General features: G+C 29.6%; 1 protein-coding gene across 1 annotated transcript in view; it reads right to left on the bottom strand.

Moving 5' to 3' along the window:
• LOC120776406 (phosphatidylinositol 4-phosphate 3-kinase C2 domain-containing subunit beta) overlaps positions 1-22297 on the bottom strand; it is a 61176-nt gene extending 38879 nt beyond the window's left edge. The window contains exons 1-7 of the mRNA XM_040107028.1: positions 21683-22297; positions 15503-16830; positions 15371-15426; positions 2359-2502; positions 1657-2283; positions 1510-1598; positions 789-1032 (exon numbers count right to left, since the gene is read on the bottom strand). Coding sequence (XP_039962962.1) covers positions 789-1032; positions 1510-1598; positions 1657-2283; positions 2359-2502; positions 15371-15426; positions 15503-16791 — 2449 coding nt within the window. The 5' untranslated portion in view covers positions 16792-16830; positions 21683-22297. The remainder of the gene's footprint in view (positions 1-788; positions 1033-1509; positions 1599-1656; positions 2284-2358; positions 2503-15370; positions 15427-15502; positions 16831-21682) is intronic.
• Positions 22298-22473: the final 176 nt, after the last annotated feature.

The following is a 22473-nucleotide window of genomic DNA, read 5'->3' as shown; positions in this document are numbered from 1 at the left end:
AAAAAAAATTACAAATTTTGAAAAAAGTATTAAAATACAATTCGAAAATCGAAATATGAATATGATTGAAACAGATCAGATATTAAGCAATTTTATATTATAAAACTGACGAATTCTGAAAAAAATTAATATACACTTATGGGCAAAATAATAGGTGTGAGTTTAACTGGTACTGTTTTTCCGTTAAATGGTACTGCAACTGTTACTTTTTTCATGCCGTTATATTTTTACGATGAAGGCGAATGAGTAGAGCTTCAGCTTCAGGCATAAAGCTAGAAAAATTTTTCAAAAATAATTACACCTAATATTTTGACCAATACTTATTCTTGTTTTGAAAAAAAAAAAGTCAGTTTTAATATTCCGACATATTTAAGTTTAATAAAGGAAAGCAAATGCATAACTAAAACAAACTTGTTTTATTTGCAAATATTCAAAGTCTTAAGTAAAACTACTTACACATATTATTTTGAACATAAGTGGATATTTAGAAAAATTAAATAAGTGAATTCTTCTAATTATTTTAAAAACTGTTGCAATTACTAATTTGAAAAAAATTTAAAAATGAGAAATTTAAAAAAATATAATAATTTACAGAACTTAGTTTAAAAATTTATTTTTTATAATATATATGTACATATATGCACATATATACATATATATAAATCTACCGAAGGGTATAAAATGCTTGAATTTCTTTTTCAATTATTAGTATACAATATTAGAAAAAAAAACAAAACCAAAAAATATAATTTTCAGAAAAATTATTTTAACAACTCATGTGTACATACCTATCAATATCATCATATCATCGTAATTGATCGTGGTTGCCATTTCATTGGGCACAATATCATCGGCACGTAACTCAGCGTCGCGTAAATCATCACGTTGCGTACGCGCTATGACCTGCATGTTCTCATCGGACTTAACGCACAGACCCAACTGTACATCCTGTTCCAGTTTCAAGCTATTATGCACGCATTCCAATTGACTAAGCTTCGAGGTTGGCGAGAGCCATTCCGATACACCAATCGGCTGGAAGGAAGGAAATGAGGTGTTATAAATATTATGCGTATTGGTGATGTACAGATGAAAAAAGTTCGGAGAATAAGGATAAAAGAGCTCACTTCAGTGGAATATAAACCGACTAGCATTTCATTTCTATAATTATAGGGTCTACGTGAGTCGAACAGATCGAAACAAGAATTCTTCCCAATAAAACCCGTTATACGCAAACAATTATTACAATGACACGATCAAAGTCATGAACTGTATCCTAAGAAGCATTCTTAACTTTTTCTATATGCTCTACTGGGCTAATATCGGTCTAACAGCGCTTCCAACAAACGAGCAGCTTCTTAGGTAGGAAAGGTCAGGAGCAAAATTTTAGATCGATACCTCAAGAACTCAAGAACTAGTTACTTTACAAACAGACAGTCGGACGGATGGGCGGACAGAGTGTAGTTATGCACCTATAACAACAACACTCTACAATGCTTGTACTTCACTTACCTTCACCACATAATCACTGGGCGTGCCACTTATTTGGCCCTCCAATGAGCAAAACGCCTGATCAATGACCAATTCCACAGCCGTATTAACTGAAACGAAGTTTAGTGATTTAAAGAAATATTGCAATTATAAAAACATCCCACTCACTATCACATGTGAACACTACGGGCACGCCATAGCCCTTCACCTGGCCATGTGTGCGCGTCAAGTCAGCGCCCGGCAGCATAGCCTTCAAAGCGGGATGCACTAAAATCTTAATGCTCGTCTCCAAGGGGTAATGATAATTGAATTCCGATGCAATTATGTGACCCGGATTGGTCTGCTTATCATTATACAAGTAACGCATACGCAACTCCTTGACCATGTAATAGAATTCCAAGAGTTCCGGATCAACGGTACGACGTTCGGTGACCACCTCGTATAAGCGCGTGCTGGTGGTTTTTCGACGATCCAGCGTGCCACCCGGACGCTCGTAGGAGTTGGCAGTGGCGTGAGAAGTGGACGGCGCAACAGCAGTTGCATTGCTAACACCTATACTGCTGCTACTGCCGAAGCTATTGTCGCGCTTGAGCGTAGGATAGAGACCAGGCAGAAATGGTGGTGAACGTGAGCCACTATTGCGTGGTGGCAACGGCGGTGGTGGCGAACGCGAACCGCTTAGCGTTGCATCGTTAGATTGCGAAGGTGTAGGGCTGGAGGTGGCGGGGGAACGTGAAAAATTGTTAAACACTTCATCGCGATTGAGATAGTCCGAGCGCCAACCAATGGAGGAGACTGTTGAAAGATGGAAAAATACAATTTATTCATTAATTTTTATATTAATTTAATAATATTTATTTAGTCACTCACCATTTGGGCTTACGGCGCTCTTTTCCAACTTATTGACCGCCTCGTAGACGGGATCCGAGTACTGTGTACCGCCGCCACTGTAGAGATAATCAAATGGATCGTATTCCGCATAGTAGGAAGTACAATCCGAGTCATCGTCGCAACCTGTAAGCAGTGAATGCATCGTTTTATATTCGCACAAATTAGACACTAACTTGTTATGCGGGAAATTTTCACTTTCGCAACTGTGAGCGAAATATCAAAAATAAAAAAACAACAGCAAAAACAAGAAAATGACGCAAAAATTGCCGCGAATCACATTGGCGTAAATTAATTATAATAAAGAGCCGCCAACGGTTTAACAAATTATATTTTGTTGTTGCTTTTGTCCTACTAAAAACCAGCTGAATGCTATAAAAACGAAGTGTTCAAATATAATACAAAATATTGCGCTTGGCCGAGAGACAGCGACGACAACAACAATGACTTGCCAGACACACGAAAACTACAACTACAACTACAAAAAAAATCGAAAATTAAATATTTTTAATAATAGAATGTCGAAAAAGCAATTACAACGAAGAAACACACATGCGGTGTCGATAAGTAAAGCGATCGGCGGTGTTTACAACGCTGCCACAGACGAATTTTTACATGTACAAGCACCTAAAATAACAACAACACAACAGCAGAACATTTGCAGACTTCAGCGACAACTAATGGCTCGATTAAAACTTTAGAACTGCGGCCGAAATGAAAACATTATTGTGAAAGTGAATGGTGGGTATAACAACACATAAATTTAGATACAATAAAATTAAAGAAATTCAAACTGAGTAAAAAAAATTAAAATTAAACAAAAATTATTTTTAATATTTTTTTACTTACTCCAAAAAAAATTTTAATTACATTTTTTTAATATTTCGTTAGTTCTAAAAATATTTTAAAATTATGTACCAACATAATAAATATTTATATTTAAAAAAACGTATAATTTAGAGCTAATTTTTAAAGCAATAAGTTAAAAAAAATAGCAAAAAGGAAATAAAATATTATAAAATGCATATATATTAAAAACAAGATAAGACTAAAACAAAATAAAATTAAACACAAAAATGTGTAATATTTTGCTAGTTTTAAAATATATAAGTAGAAGAACGTAAAATAAAATAAATTTTTAAAAACGTATAATATAAAATTAAATAACATCAAAACAAATTTAAAAAAAATTAAATAAAAAATGCAATAAAATATAATATGCAATTATTCAGATTAAAAAGAAATAAACAAATTAAAAATAGTAATAATTAAAAAAAAATTAAATAGTAAAATATTAGATATTAAATAATTCAATATATAAAAAAATATATTACAATTAATTTAAAATAAAAAAATTTAAATATGTATAAAAAAAATTAATAAAATATATGTACATATGTACATATATAAAAAATTACTTAGAAAAAATATTTTATATAAAATGAAATAATTTAGATATTTAAGAATTAGTCAAACAAAGAGATCTAAAGAATTTAATTATAACAAATAATTTAAAATTAAAAATAAAATAAAATTAAAAAATTTACAAAATTTTTTTAAAACATATAACATAAATTATTTAATAACATAAATGATATAAAAGTAAATAATATAAAAATTAAAAAATAAGTTAAAATAAAGAAGAACAAAAACTCAATTCTTACAACAATTATATTATTAAAGAGTAAAAGAAAAAGTATTTTAATTTGGGCAGGACCAAAGCTTTAATAACCTTTGCAAATAAAAGTTCGTATGACACATCTATGATATGTATAGTGGGCCGATATCGGTCGTTCCGACAAAAAATCAGCTTCTTTGGTGGAAAGGAACGTGTACAAAATTTCAGATCGATATCTCGAAAACGGTGGCACTATTTCGCGCACCTATAGATGGATAGGTGGACGGACAGACAGACAGACATGGCTAAATCGACTCAGCTCGTCATGATGATTATTTATATATATGTTTATGTACATATATGTATGTACATATGTATAGTCTCTGACGTTACTTTCTTCTTTAAACTTCGGGCCAACTTAATATATCCTTAGGATATAATAAAAATGTAAATTCAATTAAATATCGAAAATAGAATTTATTTGAAAGAAAAAACATTAAAAATAATACAATTTTAATTATTTGTTTTAGACGATTTTACAAACAAAGGTTTTTATTTTTTTCTTTCTTTTTAATAATAATTAAATTAATTAAACTATATTATATTAATTATACCGTTAACTTCATTTAATTATTTGTTTAAAACGATTTTACAAAAAAAAAGTTGTATAATTTATTACTATTTCTTTAATAATAATTAAATTAATATATTATACCGTTAGCTTTTATTTGTATAAAAAATCTAATACTAAGTATGCAAAATTATACTGTAAAGAAAATTATCTTATGTCAAATTAAATTATTATATGTTATATAAATATAAAAAAAAAATTAAACTCATAAAAAATTTTAATGTCATAAATTTGTCAATTAATTAAACTGAAATAAAAAATAAAGATCGGAAATTATAAAAACTACATATATAAAAATATAAATAAAATATAAATCTGACTTTTTTATTTACATTTATTTTGTTTACTTTCTGTAGTTTACAACAAAACAAAAAAAAAATGTTTAAATAAAAAAATTAACTGGTATAAATATTGTAACTGTTAATTAAACGACTCACTAAGGATTATAATTAAATGAATTATTTAGAAAAATATAAAAATTTAAAATAAAACTATTTTTTTACGAACTAAAAAGAAACAAAAATTTAAATAAATTATAAAATTTTAATTGTAAAAAATTATTTGAACCAACCGCAAAACACCATACTGGATCTGTTAAGCAAAAAAGCAAGCTTTATAGCCAACTGTTCCAGCGTTCTAATCTAGAAACGATAATAAAATTAGCCAGTTGCTAAATCAAAAAACTATATACCGCTACTTAAACTTGTATATGCACACATAAGAAACATTGCAACTATTTTAAGCAAAACACTGACTGCAGAGACATATTCATACAAGTATATACACATATATGTATGTATGTATATACAATAGTATACATATAAACAGATTTGTTGGAAATAGCACACACCGGACGCCCGTTAATTATAGCATATCAGTGCTAAACGTGTAGTCGAGCGGTGAGTGAGTTGATACAGCTGCCAATTACTGGGACTTATTGACTGGCTAATGGATTAAGAAGTGAGCGCAGAATTGGCTCGCAGATCTGCGTACACAAAAGTTAATACGCACAACAAGACAACATGACAGTCGCATTTGTACGGTATTAGAGCGTGGTAATTGTTGAGAAATTTCTCACGTGTCACTTTCACTTTCACTTTTTCGGTTTTATAATATATAGTATATGTTTTGAGATTTTCGTTTTTGAAAATTGCGCAAAAATTAATAATACATAATAGAGTGTACTTTTAGGCGCCATGATATTATTCCAACATTCACATAATTTTTGTCATATTTCATAATTTTTCAATATATGGTTATTATATTAATTATAAGAGATTGAGATTTTTGAATTTTTTATATAATAGTTTAAAACATTTCTCTTTCTAAAATACAAGAGTTAGAGAAAATGGTGTCTACTTTTAGGCAGTACGAAATTTTTTAATTATTAACTGTTTTTTTATATTTAGGCATTTAGCAGAGGTTTGAAGATCACTGAGCTCAAGGTGGCATCATCCAATTCTTGCTGGCGACATAAGAAGAGAATCTGAAGTAGAATGCAAAGATTATTTGAATATCAGTTATCGTACTTTGCAATAATCTATGCGAAATCATACGATTGATTTAAAATTTTGTTTAAAAAAATCAGAACCAATTTTTTCTTTACAGCTAACTTTTTCGTCCGAATTATAGAAGAAAATATTTTTAGTCAAGGAGGCGATAGAGCATAAATGACTGATGCTTAAAATTGAAGTCATAGCTTTCCTTTTTAAAATTTGTTCAAAATGTAGCACACTAACTACAAAAGCGTCACAACTCAAAAATTTTCAAAATCATTTTTTGTGTCTTCAATATACTAAATCAATTCGTAATACTCTTAACCACCTACCCTAGAAATTTTATTCGTCGCGAGCAAGTGTTTTTTTTTTTATTTATTCAAAAAGGGTCGAGAACACGTTGGCGACGAATCACGTCCAGGACAGCCATCAACATCAACTGATGATCAACACGTCAATAAAATAAAGAAACTGTTGCTTGAGAATCGAGGATTAACAGTCAAAGATCTTGCTGGCATCGTTGGAATATCGGAAGGATCACTGAAAATCATTTTGGAAGATCATTTGGGCCTAAGGAAAATGATAGTGCTTGCAAACGACTAAATTTTCTAGAGAAATAACATCGCGTTAGCGTTTGTGAAACAATGCTTTCCGACTATCAGGATGCCGTGAAATTTATTGCTGCTGATGAGTCTTGAATTGATGCTTACTACCCGGAAACAGACGATTAATCGACCGAATATCATGGCAAAGGTGAACCCAAGCCGACAAAACCACTTCAAAAATCAAGGTTATATTGTTAGTTTTCTTCAATTATCGAGAGCTGGTGCACTCGTAATTCCTTATGACCGGCCAAACTGTCAATAAGGAATACCATATGAGTGTTATACGTCGAGTTCGTAAAAAGAGGCCGGAATTATGGGTCAAAAACACTTGATTTTTACCATAATAACGCACCGTCGTATACTGCATTGATACTTCGTGAGTTTTGCGCCAAGTCTGCAACCAATATCGTGCGCCGAACACCGTATTCGCCTGATTTAGCTTCGTGTGACTTCTGGCTATTCAGCTCCGGGGAAATCCTAATGAGTTAATTGAAGAAATTAGACGTGAATCGCTATGCGCATTGAAGACTATTCCGGATATAGACTTTAACAATTGTTGCGAGAATTGGAAAAAACGTTGGCACAGGTGTGTTGGGGACAAGGAGCATTACTTTGAGGGGAACAACATAGATTTTGAAGAATAAATTAAGCATTTTGAACAAAGTCTTACTATTTTTTGCTCATAGTAGTTTATGCTTATGCCGATCCAAGAATTGTCAACTCGACAGCTGTCCCAAAAATCATTGGAGGAATGTTTTCTATACCCTTACAACAACAACACCAACTCTTTGTGTTAAAAATACGGCTGGTATCAACTGGAAATCTATTTATAAAACTAACTAGAGTCGATTAGAGCTCATATAGGCTGATAAAGGTAAGCCTACTAATAAATAAATATTTTTTAGCAAGAAACAATTTTTCTTTGTTTGCATATCTTATGCTTATCAAATCTATAGCTCTATAGCTGACAATTACCATTGGGTATGTTCACAAACGTATGTACGTAGAAACAATAAAATACTCAAATACCCACTTTATTGCTGTTAAACAATACAAATATTACTCAAAACGAAAATATCATAAATTTTAAGCTGGAAACGATATAAAAATGTATTTACCAAGTAATTCGTAACGAGACCGGAGCCAATAAATGCAGAAGGAGGGGAAGAATGAAGAAACTGAATAAATGATTTGAAGAAAATAAAAAAAATATCAAGCAAAAACGTTAAGTTCGGTCGCACCGAAGCTATAATACCCTTCACAGGTGTATTGTAGCGTAAAAGGGTATAGAAATAATTAAATATTGATGGCATGGCAACTTATAATACACTATGGTTCGATCGGAACAAATAGTTTGGAGTTTGTAACATTGTCTTGAACAACAATATTTGGCGAGTTTCGTGAAAATATCTCGTCAAATAAAAAGTTTTCCACATAAGAAATTGATATTGATCGTTGTTGCAACGCATACCTAATCCCCGTTAGAATGGTCAAAAACCGGGTAACTAGTTCGTGTATATACAAACGGAACTGACTCATGCTACTAAGCTCCTACTAAGCTCGTCATATATTTGAGAGAGTGCCCGACGTTTCCTCTGAATATAACAAATTTTGTGGCAAACTTAATACAAAATATTTACGGCATAATGAATAAAAAGATATAAAGAATCCAATTTCGTTTGTCATAAAACAATAAAAATGATAAAACTTACAACAATGTACAGAATAAAAACAAAAACAGGCGAAAAAATATTAAACAAATGTTAAAAACAAAAATATTGATAATTAAACGACAAAAAGTATGCATAAAAATTTACCACAAAAGAATGATATTTAACTTGCTGGTAAAAAATAACACACCTACACACATGAACAGACACACACAGTGTACACAATGTGAAATGAAACAACAATTTTCGGTTTTATATATTTTCGCATAATTTAAAACGCTACGCACGTCTGCACCCACACGCCGTCACAGCACACGCTCGTGTCATTTGTAATCGAAAATGACGGGGCAGTCAATTGCTCCCGCAACAGGCGGGTGGGTGCGGGCGTGACAGCGCTTTTCATACATGCCTCTTTATTGACAAATTCGCATTAAAAGCATTTGTATTGTTGTTTTTAATTTTCGTTAACATACATAATTTGTTGTTGCAACATTTTTATAAATCTTACAAGTTTCTGTTTCAATAAATAAAATCGTCTAACAATACGATTTGCTTTAAATCAGTTAATTTAAATGAAATAATTGCATAGTTTGTTTGTTTTTTAAATTTAATATAGTTTGTTCTTGGAATATGCAAAAATCAAGCGCAAGTTTACAATGTGTGGCAATGCTGCAAACTCTTTGGGTTGAGGCAATTAACGCTTCAATGAATTAAACAAAAGCAAAGAATTTTATAAACTCAATGATTTGGATGAATTGCATTAATCATTTCATATTTGTACATATGTATATTTGTGATGAGAAGAAGTGACTAATACTTGTGGAAATAATACGACAAAGTCAATGTAAACGCTCATTTTGTTGGGGGTATTCACGAAGAGCAACTATGTAATGAATTTTGAGTAAAAAATTAGGTGAAAATAAATTATTAAAAAAAATTAATGAGAAAAATAAAAGAAAGTTTTAATGAGAAAAATTTAAAAAAAAAATAATAATTATAAAATTAAAAAAATTAAAAAATTATAAAATAAACAAAAACAAATAATTATAAAATTAAAAAAAATAATAATTATAAAATTAAAAAAAAAAAAATTATTAAAATTAAAAAAATTAATTAAAATTAAAAAAAAATTAATTAAATTAAAAAATAATGAATTAAAAATAATTATAAAATTAAAAAAATAAAAAAAAATTATAAAATTAAAAAAAAATTATAAAATTAAAAAAAAAATTAATTATAAAAAAAAATTTAATTAAGAAGAAAATTTAATAAAAAAATTTAATTAAGAAGAAAATTAAATTAAAAAAAATTAAATTCAAAAAAATGAAATTAAAAAAAATAATGAATCTAGCAATTAAAAATTAATGTTTTAAATTTAAAAAAAAATAACTGAAATATTTCTATTTTAATTTGAAATTTTCTAATTAATTAAATTTAACATTTTTTAATTAAGAATTTTTTATTTATAATTTGTTGTTTATAATTAATGTCAAAAGAAAAAATCCAAATTAAAATTAAAATTTTTTATGTGTCTATATGTTTGTATATGAAAGCATGTATTTTTAAAATTTTAATCTAGTGTTATAATTGTTTAAAATTTCCTTTTTATATTATATAGTATTTAATTATGTAACCATTTTATTTTAGTTAAAACAATTAATTTCGAATTTGATATACTACATGAAAAAAGTTTAAAATTTATGTAAATCAAAAATTGTTATAAATTTTTTTTTAATAAGATTTGCTTTCTGCTTTCAATTAAAATTTATATAAGTAAAAAAAATTTAAATTTTAATGTTACTAAATTTTTTATTAAATTGATTTTATATATTATGAAAAATTTTAATTAGATACAAAAAATTAATTTTGACCTAAGTATTTTTTAACTAAACTTGTTTTAATCTTTTTTAATTCGCTAGTGTTTAAATAGTATTTTTATTTAAAAACTGATACACATACATATGTATGTAAATAATTTAGTTTATGTAAATTTGATTGATAAAGTTTTTTCTTATTTTTAACAATTACAATACGCCTTCTTTTTGAACTAAATTTTTGAAATAGAAAATTTTAATTTTTTTAAAAGAGAGACTAAAACGAAATCTAATTATTTAGGAAACAAAAGTGATGAAGATATTAAAAAAAATTTATATTGTTAACGAATCATTGAGATATGTATTTATAGGAAAAATATTTATAAATAATAAACAATTTATTGTTTAAAATTAAAAATAAAGAATGCAAATTAAAAAATAAAAAACAAAAAATCAAAATAATAGCATAAAACAAAAAATTTAAATTAAAAAAGTCAAATTAAAAGAAATAAAAATTATAAAAATTATTTAAAAATAAATAAACAAAATAAAAAAAAATCTTATTTAAAAGTAAATAAATAAAAGACTCAAAATTCAATAATGATTAATCGAGTAATTTGTATGTTAAATATTTATGTTAAAGTTTTCGAATATATGAAAAATGAAATGTGGGGGATTAAATTGTTAAATTATTACGAATGAACTTTATAGAGGGAAAATACTTAAGTCAAATGTAGCGTACTGCGTAAAGTGCTAGGGCTAAACATGTTAATAATACTGCCTTAGTAAAAATAAAATGCATTTTATGAGTAGAAAAGAGCTAGTAAGAATGAGAAGGTCAGAGAAGAATGTTACGAATCGCCTGATTTGCTACCAACTGATTTTTAAAAGAAATTTAGAAAGTGTATAAATTAAACTCTTAATAAAAGCATAAAAAATTATAAAAAAAAAGTTAGTATTTTTATAATAAATAATTAAATAATGATTAATGAGTAAAAAATTGAACTCAAAATCTTTGCGTGAATACCCCTTTTTTATACAAAATGTGTCGAAGTATTTGCGAACGTTAATATATAGTATATACAGATAGAATGAATTGTTGCGCGCCTAAATGTATATCTCACACGTTTCAATGCACAAATATTTTCTAATGTCACATTGCTGCTTTTAGGCGCAGGCGCTTGTTTTTTTACATTAAACAAACTTCAGCACAGCAATTGTTAAATTTTCTTATTTCTACTTTTTTCATGAAAAACTTTTATGCATACTTTTAGCTGCCAATTATTTCACATAATGCAATACAATATTTGTTTTATGAATTTCGATAAATAAATGAACCCGTTGGAACATGTTTAAAATGATAAAAAGAAAATCGTGAAAACTTTAAAAAGTAAAAACCTAAATGGAATAAAAAATATAATAGAATTACGGGAAGCCTAAAAATATATGTAAAAGTGCAAATGCTATTACATATACTCGTAAATGTACATATATAAAATATAATTTGCAACAGCGACGAAGCAGACGAAGAACGTACAAGCTGTTGGGTGCCTGGCATTACTGTTGTTTCTGTCTTTTTTTGTCACAATGACGATTGAGCACATTATTATGAAATTTGATTTCGTTTTTTACGTTTATAAATTTTCTTTAAGTTATATAATTATCAGTGTTTCTTTTTAAGGGCTTTTTCTACTTAAGAGTTACATATATACTCGTAATTTTTTGGTAGTTGCACTTTTGCTTTTTTTATTACTTAACTATATATATATAAATATATTCATATTCATACAAGCTTCCTTGTTACCCTTTGAATGCATTTAATAATATTAATAATTTTGTAATTGTATATTCTTTCTCATTAGTCGTTTTTAAGTATGTGTATGTGTGGTAGTAGAAAAGCGTTTTGCTTGCAACAAAATGTGTTGGTTATTTTTTCCATACTGGAAGATAGAGAAATTAATAAAAATAATAAAATATACAATATTTTATAATGAAATAAAAACTCTTTTTTATAAACATACATACGTGCATACAAGAAAGTTACAATATTTTCATGCATAGGAACATATGGAGCATACAAGTTTGTTAATAGAAATAACGAAAAATTAAAAATGTGGAGAGTATGGTAAGTGTGGAGAGTATATAACAAGTGAGTGAGGAAAATTAAATAAAAACGTTATATTTACATATGAAAGGCTACGTTTAATTGAGAATGCATTTTTGAGCGTTGAATGTGCGACAAAATAATATTTAGGTCAATAAAAAATATTAAAAATAATAATAACTAAAAACAAAATTAACAAAAAAGAATGACGAAATAAATATATAACAAACAAAATTTAAAAACATTCAAAAATATAAAAAAAAGAACTACCACAAAATAAGAAAAAGTTAAATAATTAAATGCCAACTAAAATTGTGCGGGAAATTAAAAATATATAAATAATTTAAATAATTTTAAGACATTAAAAAAAAATTAAAAAACAAAAATTTAAGTAATCAAATAAAAAATAAATGAACAAATTAAAATTATAAAAATCCTAAGCACCTTAAATAAAAAATAAAAAAAAATTAAAAAGTAATATTAATATTCAAAAATATAAAAAAAAAACACTATTAAAAACAAGAAAAGTAAAAAAATCAATACAAATTAAAATACTAAGAGAAATTAAAATATAATAATAATTTAGAAATTAAAAAAAAATGTTAAAAAAGAATAATTTAAATTTGATAAACAAGTAAAAAATGAATCAACTAATTAAAATTGTAAAAACCATAAAATTTATATAAAAAAAAAATTAAAACGAAAAAATAATAAAATTTAACAAATAATATTAATATTCAAAAATAAAAAAAAACACTATTAAAAACAAGAAAAGTAAAAAAAATCAATACAAATTAAAATTCTAAGAGAAATTAAAATACAATAATAATTTAGAAATTAAAAAAAATTTAAAAAAGAAAAATTTAAATTTGATAAACAAGTAAAAAATTAATCAACTAATTAAAAATATAAAAACAAAAAAATAATAAAATTTAACATGTAATAGTAATATTCAAAAACATAAAAAAAAACAAATCAGTACCAATAAAATTCCTTCGAGAAATTAAAAAATTTATAATAATTTAATTTTTTTTTAATTTGTCATTAAAAATTGTTAAAAAATTTAAAAGAGAAAAATTTTAATTTAAATAAACAAGTAAAAATAAATCAATTAATTAAAATTGTAAAAACCATAAAATTTATATAAAAAAAATTAAAACAAAAAAATAATAAAATTTAACATGTAATAGTAATATTCAAAAACATAAAAAAAAAAAACAAATCAGTACCAATAAAAGTCCTTCGAGAAATTAAAAAATTTATAATAATTTAATTTTTTTTTAATTTGTCATTAAAAATTGTTAAAAAATTTAAAAGGGAAAATTTTAATTTAAATAAACAAATAAAAATAAATGAAAAAATTAAAATAATAGCAACCTAAAAATCATAAAAGGATATAAAAACTTAAATTAAAAAGTTGAAAACAATAAAAACATATAAAATAATATTACAATATTAAAAAACTAGTTTAATAATTATTATTAATTAAATAGTTGCCAAATTAACATAGATAAACTAAAATAGAGAAATAATAATCACAAAAAATTAAAAATATTAAATGATTAAACTCATAAAAATAATTTTACCATAAAAAAATTTAACCATAAAAAATAAGATTTAAAAATTAAAAATATTAAAAGATTAAACATCATAAAAATAATTTACCATAAAAAAGAGAATTTAACCATAAAAAATAACTAGATCACTAAAGCAGAAACTAAATACCGACTAATTTCATGAACAAGCGACCACAAAAATGATGAAGGAAATCAAAATACAAACATGCTTTGGATGGATGGATAATGTATATATTTAAGAATAGAAAATACACTTTGCCAAACTAAAATTAAAGACGTTTTGGACCTTTCTAGATAAGAAAGTTTACAAAGAATTGAAATCGTATAAAAAAAAATGTTTGAAGGTTGCCAACCGTTGGATTGAAATTGATTCTCAACGCTAAGGAAAAAAACATTGCTAGTTCTAGTTAAATAAAGCAGTTTAAAAAAACGCACAGCTGAAATATTTTGTAAACGAATTTTTTGGAAATTGGTTACCAAATTATATCTTTTAACAAGGAATATTATCTAACGAGAGATGACGCTTGAAGTAACCTTCAAAAATTGTAGGTGAAGAAAAGTGACCAAACAGATAATATGAACTAAAAATAATGTGAATTACAATTTTTGTAAAAAATTACTACTTTTAGTTCCAATCAGTGCGATTTCAGGGTAAATAAAAGTCGTAACTTTTACATAATGAATTTTTATTAGGTTATATTTTTAGGAAAAATTTTATCGGGTAAAAAAAAATAAATTTCAAATTAAGGGGTTATATCCACTTGAGAAATTCGATTTTTTTGTATATATGTATGTTCATACATACATATATGTCAATACATTAATGAACATTCTCCACAAATCTTGAAGTTGCTCCGGCAAATATTTTCAGAGATTTGAGCGTATTTGTAGGAATTTTATAACTTAGTGTAATCGGCTCCTAAAATTTTAACCACGTTTATCACGAAACGTTGTTTTCAGAATGAGTGAGGAAAAGTTATCCAAAGAACTAAACCGATCAAACAGCTTATTCATCTATGTTAACAATATTATATTTTTTTAGTTTTTGGATTTGGGATAATTTTAATAAAAAATCTTCCTCACAGCCAAATACTTTTCTCGGAACTTCTTCCGAAGAACGGTAACGGGATCAAGAAAGTCTAAAAATTGTCTAAACGCATCGACGATTATTAAAGTACATACATGGATATAACCCATTAATATTTTAATATAACAGCACTGTTGCCTTTAATATAAAAAAAATATAAGCGCTACAATAAATAAACTGCAACTAATATATAAAAGGTTGTACGCGTAAATACAAAACATTAAAATGCATTCCAAACAACACGGCGTGGAATTTAGGGTTAAGTCAGCTGACAAATATCTTTTAAAAACTCAATTAAATAAACTAGCTGCAGTATCTACAGCAAACGTAACGCTAAGATGCTGAATATAGCAGCATAACAGAGTTAAGGAAATGCTAAGAGCATTGCTTACCTTCTTCGTCCGCATTGAGCAAGGGATCGAACGCCTCCAGCACGCTGACGCGCGAACTGCAAAAGAGTGAGAATAAAGGATTAAAATGCAGTTTTATACAAATATATGCAAGCGCACGATGCGCAAACATACTCATCCTCCTGACTCAGGTCAATCAAATCGCTGCCGGTGCGTGGCGGTTTGCGCGCAGGCGGCGTCTGTCGGCGTAAACCAGCGGCACCACTACCGCTGCCGTTGGATAAAATTGCGGCCGCAGCTGACTGCGACTTGCTGAGCGGCATAGACGCCGCTGCGGCTGCGACATTGCCGGCTGCAGCAGCTGTTATATGTGGTGCGCCGTAGTAGGGCGTAGAGCTGCCGGGCAACGCGCCATATTGAAAACCATAGTGTGAAACCGTTGGCGGAAATTGCGGTGGCGTAGAAGCAGCTGCTGCGGTGGCGGTAGCTGGCGCGCTCTGCGTATAGTTGGCGGCATGCGTTGGCGCAGCAAAACCGCCCACTGTGGGCACATAACCAGCACGCGCTGGTGCATATGCCACACCGGCCGGCATAATGGCTGCCATATATTGTTGTTGCTGCTGTTGTTGTTGTTGTTGATAATACTGCTTTTGCTGCAGCTGCTGCTGTAACGGCATATTGTAGAGTTTCTGCAACTCTTCGCTGGTGAGCGGCACTTTCTGCTGCGCCGGCGTGGGTGTAAAAGGCACCAATTGCATGCTGTTGCCAGCACCAGCGCCACCAACAGCAACAGCACCCGGAGCCGCCCCACCTGCTGACGCGGTGTAGTGGTGCAAAAGTGCGGCGCTGTGTGTAGGCGTGCCAGCATGCCGGTAGCCCGCTGCAGCGTGCATTGGTGTAATGGGCGCTGCTGCAACGGGACCGAATGGCACCAAAGCAGTTTGTGGCGTCGTTGTTTGCAACTTCTGTAAATCTTCAATTAATTTCTCAAATGTATTGGATTGCGCCTCTTTGGAGGTGGGGCTGGAGAATGAAATGAGATCACTTTCGAGCAGTGTTGCTGGTGGCGTTTTGGAGCGTTCTCGTGATACCGCCGTTACAGCGGCCACATTCAATGACACATTATTATTGGCCTCCGAGTGACGACGACTGGGCGGTATTGGCGGCGCCGCTGATGTGCCAATGTCATTTGAATTGCCACGCGACTGCTGGTAACGCGTGCGCAATTGCGCGTAGAAAGCCTTCGCCGATTCGGTAGATTGCTGTCGCTGCGGCACGGAATGTGTAGGTTGAAAGGAAGGCGATTGGGTTTCTGCGCGTTCGCTGTAATAATGTGCGGCAGTGCCATACTTCTTAGCACGACGATAATCGTCGAGCGCTTGTTGCTCCAAACTCAAAGCGGTGGCTTTGGCCAAGTCATCCTGAAATTGTTTATCGTAATCGACTTCCGATTGATTGGACATGTTCAAACAGTCAGTCGGCTGTATTGGTTGTGGCGAAATCTGAAGGATAACAAAGGAAAATCATAAATCAAGTGAAGTATGAACACTAAGTTTTGCACTACAGCTCTAAACTCACAACAGTTTCTGGGAAATATTAAACAAAAAAGTTTCTATTTTTATTGTAATCTGTATTGAAGTTATTTTTTTATTCTGCATACGCAAAACGCTGCTTATTGCGCATTTAAATGTTTGATTACCAATTAACGTCTGTTTTTAAATTCCTTCCAACAATACCTCTGTTTGCCAAATGTTGTGTAGGGTTCCCAATACACCACAACTGTGGTTTTTCGCACAAAATACAAACTGCAGCTAAAATTCCAACAAGAACCCCAATAAAAGGCATATGCAATACCAACAACAACATGCGTTCATATAGCCAACAACATTTAATCAGTTTGTAGCGATTACTTTTGATAATATTCGTCGCTGCTTTTATCTAATTGAAGCTATAAAAACGTAATACATATTTAGCCAGACACATACATACAAAAACAAACTCACACAAACACATGCATTCATGTATAATTATACCATATACATTTGTATGTTTCTTATCATAAAATGCATAGTAAAGTGTGAGATGTTAAAATGCTTGGACTGATAAATGTGTTTGGAATAAATGTGAAATGTTAATTACCGCTGGGAACAAATAAAGCAGCGTAAGTACAGGTGAATAAATAATAACTGTCTGTGGCAATACTACACTAATATTCACTAATGGGTTCTCTGTGCAGAAAAAACTAGAAAATTTGTAGTAAATATAATTGATAATCAGTCGGTGTTGGTTTAATGAAGCGTAAATAATAATTAGAGTGCTTTTTATGCGGGAAAATGAATATGGATAATATTGCAATTCACGTCAAATAAGAAACAAAGTTAATTTCGACTGTACGGAAGCTATAATACCCTTCACAGGACGATTTTATATCATAGAAGTATATAAAAAGATTTCTTACATCATAAAAGGTTATTTATCTTGATTTTGATCGGTCGGTTTGTATGTCAGCTGTAAGTTATAGTGGCTCCATCTCCACAATTTGTTCGGAGATTGTAGCGTTGCTTTGGACAATCATCTTTTTAACTTTCGTGAAGCGCTTTCCAAATAAAATATTTGTTCATAAAAGAACTTGATTTATGTCGTTCATTTTATATGACAGCTATATACTATAGTATACCAATCTGAACAATACGCCCGGCGAATATAGAGCTGCTATAAACAGTTGTCTCTACCAAGTTTTGTGAAAATATCTTTTTAAATAAAACACCATACAAGGACTTGATGCAGCTCCAACAAATGAGTAACTTCTTGAGGAGTAAAAGACGTGTGCAAAATTTGAGATCGATATCTCAAAAACTTAGGGACTATTTTCCATATATAGAGACGGACCTGGCTACATCAAGCAGATCATTTATATGCATATGTACATATACGAGTATATTTATATGCTTTATAGGGCCTTTGACGTTTCCTTCGCGGTACATGAAATACAGATTGGTTGTTGTTAATTACACACTTAAGTGTCAATCTTTATCAATATTTATCAATGAGCTGGAGCTAAGTGAGTCGTTGTGACTTAGGAGACAATAGACCTTAGGTCGTGTTGCAATCCTAAGAATATAAATCGATCATCAAGCCCATTTCATTTATCATAAAAAATACTTCTTACTAGATTTTACACTGAAATACCCTTTTTTCTACTTCATTTACTGAACTTAATACTATGCACAGGCATACATATGTACATTATAAAAATTATATACATATGTACATTATAAAAATTATTGTTGATTTATTTACTTTACAAAATACCAGTCACATGTAAGCACATTATCAATCTGTTTAAGTAGCACTGCATTTAAGTAAAAAAGCCTTATCGCTGCAGCACGCTTTTGCGTAAATGCCCAGAAACAAGATGAAGCCACAAGAGAGAAGCATACCTCAAAACTGATAAGTCTTGAACTAAATCGGGTTTGAAGCACAGAACTTACTTTAAAAGGGCTTGTTAAGATAAAGAAATGCAAATAAAAAGAATTAATTATAATAATAAAATTAAAAAAATAAATAAATTAAATATAAAAATAAAACAAATTTAATAAAATTTATAAAAATAAAAGCAAATAAAATTACAAAAATTAAAGCGAGGAGGAAATTACTACGCCATTTCCTGCCTAGAGGCGAAACCGGCAGACCCGGAACTAGGTTCGAAAGCAGAAGGCTAATCACATACTCATCTTAAACCCTCTGATTACCGAAACCGAAGTAAACAAAGATAAGATTAAGAATGATAAATGAGGCCCTATGTTCCACCTAGGAACTACGGGAAAATATATATATTAATATAAAAATATTTAAATTAATATAAAAAAAATAAAATAACCAAACCAATAAAATCATATGTACATACATATGTATTTATGAAAAGAATAAAAAACAAATAGTCTACACTTTAATAGTACAGTTACCTTTATGGATATACTATATACCAATTATCGATTAAAGCTTCTGGAAAAATTATTTGATTATTCTTTCATGCCAAAACAATTATTCTCAAATATCTGGCTCTTCTGTCGGCATAAATGCAGTTGTAAGCATACTTATATCACATCTCTTAAGTATGTTTGCACTCATAATTGATTTTATTCTGACGATATTTCTACTTCTAGTTCTTTCCATTTTACTTACAAAAACAATTTCTCTATTTACTTTTACTTTAGAATCGAATTCAATTAATCTTATTGAAATGAAAGAAATTGATTTGGATGCGGGTACAAGAGTTTAGGTCTATTTTTAGGTCAAACATTCACGATAAACAGACGTTGCACAAACAGGGAGAAGATATCAATGAAATCGGTGTGGCACAACACTGCACTAATAGAAACAACGTAGACGTAATAATAGAATTATAAAAGAACAGTCAGCCGCGAAGCATTTCTTTGCGATGAGATAGTACAGGTGGTCTATGTGAAAGTATTTAAGACCTTGAATGTATTTGTAAACAAAATTAAGCCAATAATATGTTTGTTGATACATACAATGTATGTAAGTAATAAGAAAATTAAATAGTATACAGATACATATGTATGTACATATATGTATTTGAAAACAAAATCATTGCTTACGATTTGCTAAATTTGAATGAAGCGCAAGGGCTGTTTGTTTATTATTACTACTGTTGTTGTTATTATAACTGATAACATACTGGTTTTGTGAGAATTCATACATATCGACTCTGTAGATTTGTATTGCATATGACGATTAAGGCTGGTCAAAGCTTAAATCAAACGCGTATGTGATGTGTGGAGGCAGGAAGTATTGAATATAAAATGAGGTTTATTGTACAGCGGTTGATAAGGCGTTTTGCTCACTTTGCAACCTATTTGGTTTTTATACCCTGAACATTAAGTTAAGTTCGGTTCGAAGTTTCTAACACCCCTGAAATCTGGAAATCCCACTGTAAATAACTGCTCACGTAGAAGTCGCAACGTGTATTTCGCATTTCAGATTATACTATTACAGATTATATTAAGGTGGACAATGAGATTTGCTCAGCCGGTTATTGTAGAACCGATTATTGCAGACCTAATGAATATGACTTCTAGCGCCATGAAAAACGTTGAGGATTCTGAAGAAGAAATTATTCAACTGCCTTTCAAAAATGATGTAACGCATTACTTTGCAATTTTAAATTCCTATTTAAGTACGAATATTAATACACCTGACGATCTAGGGAACAGCGCTGAACAGATTAGAATCTCTTTTTACTAAAACAAACAAACGTTCAGCCAAAAATTACAGAATACATGTTTTATGGACATGCGAATTAAATAATTAACAATATGTATTAATCTACATTTTTCAGCTTTTAATTATAACATCTAGTACTCGAAGTTAGTACTTGTGGCTGATGGTGATTCGAGTTAGTGAAGTTTAATTGTATACATAATATTATGAGCAAAAAATAGTATGACTTTTTTCATAACATAAAATTCATTCGTAAGTTGTACAAATATGTATGTACATATATAAAAAAATATGATTAGGATTTTGAATTTACAAGAAAGCAATACAATATGCGCATATCAGCATATTTTGAACTCAAAACTCCAATTTCATTTTCCCCAAAATCAACTGAAAAATCTAAAGTGTGATATCCAAGCTAAGAGACTGTAAACGTTAGAAAAGTAACTTCACTTCATCAAAAGTAGACAGAAAGCAAATATAAGTAAAAGTGGAAAACTTCATACAAATAAAACATTAGCAAAGTATGTCACAGCTTTAACGAGTTAGAAACCAAGTATGTGTTTGAAATCGTTAGAGCACAGCATGTACTAACTAACTAACATGGCAAACATAAATTTTTATTGGTTGATTGTTGCACGCTGATGGCTAACACATCAAAAACAACAACATTTTAGTGGAACTAATAGCGCCTACTTACATGTTTATATATTTATGTATGAATATTGTATTATAACTACGCCAAGTCAGTGGCATGTGGATAGGTGCGTGACATTTAAGACAATCACTCAGGTACTCACTGACTAAAAGGCGTCATCGGCATGCGCATATACATATACAAATGTATGTATATATGTATGTACATTCATACATGTGTAAGCAAAGAAAGTGCGATTATATCAACCGGCTTGCAAATTTTGCAAATATCCGATTACCTTCTATAAAATGGAAACGAAAAACAGACAAATATAATATGCATGCAGGTAAACTGAAGCGATCGGCGACTCTTCTACAATATCTACGAGTAATCAAGAGAATTATATACATATATGTATGTGATATTCATAACTGCGATAATTCCCGAAAGACTTGACCAATGCAGCAATAACTTACCTACTTAAATTTTGGAAATGTATACGACGGCCGCTTTGTTCATAAGTATGCACATGTAGATATATGCAAATGTAGGCAAAATATATGCAAGTAGTTAAGGTGCTGCCGCGGTTGAAGAGTCCTCCTGTCCAGCGTATTTTGCTATACGTGATGGCGTGCCGCTTTGTGATTCAACTCTTTCTTTGATGAAGTATTTACAGTCTTTTGTTTCACAACGCTTATAGATAAAGGTACGTTTGCAATTAATTTTCAGTGTCCTACGTCATAATACTTCACTAGTTATGTTACTACTGTTATAGATTTTTTTTACTGCGCTATCGTATTTCCTTTTATTTTAACTTGTCTTACAATTTTCACCGAATGCATACACTCCCACAGAATTGAGATGTTATTTTTCCGTTCGGAATCCACTTAGTATTTTTCTTAAGCCCAATAACAAATTATATTTTAAGCTTGCTTTATAAAAACTATCTACACTTGTTCGCTTCTTTTTCGGCGTTTTATGTTGAAGCATACCACGGCTTTATGCCTAATTTGGTTACTAGTAAGTGGGGGTCATGTAAAAATTAAGTTAATAAAAAATCGCAACAAACTTTAACAGAAAATACAAAAATAATCAACTCGTCACCGATTGACGTTTCTAACTGAATGTAAGAAAAATTTTTAAAGGAACAGGGAGTATAGAAGAAATGTCAAAAACCAATTGACAGCTATCATCATTTTTGTATAACACTCTTCGTGACCAAGAAATTTTCACCTTAATAAGCGTTTTCAAGTCATTTTATTATTTA

Source organism: Bactrocera tryoni, chromosome 5 (assembly GCF_016617805.1).
Source record: "Bactrocera tryoni isolate S06 chromosome 5, CSIRO_BtryS06_freeze2, whole genome shotgun sequence".
NCBI classification, from domain to species: Eukaryota; Metazoa; Arthropoda; class Insecta; order Diptera; family Tephritidae; genus Bactrocera; species Bactrocera tryoni.
Note: the sequence above shows the minus strand (reverse complement) of the source record. Positions and strands in the feature narration are given on the sequence as shown.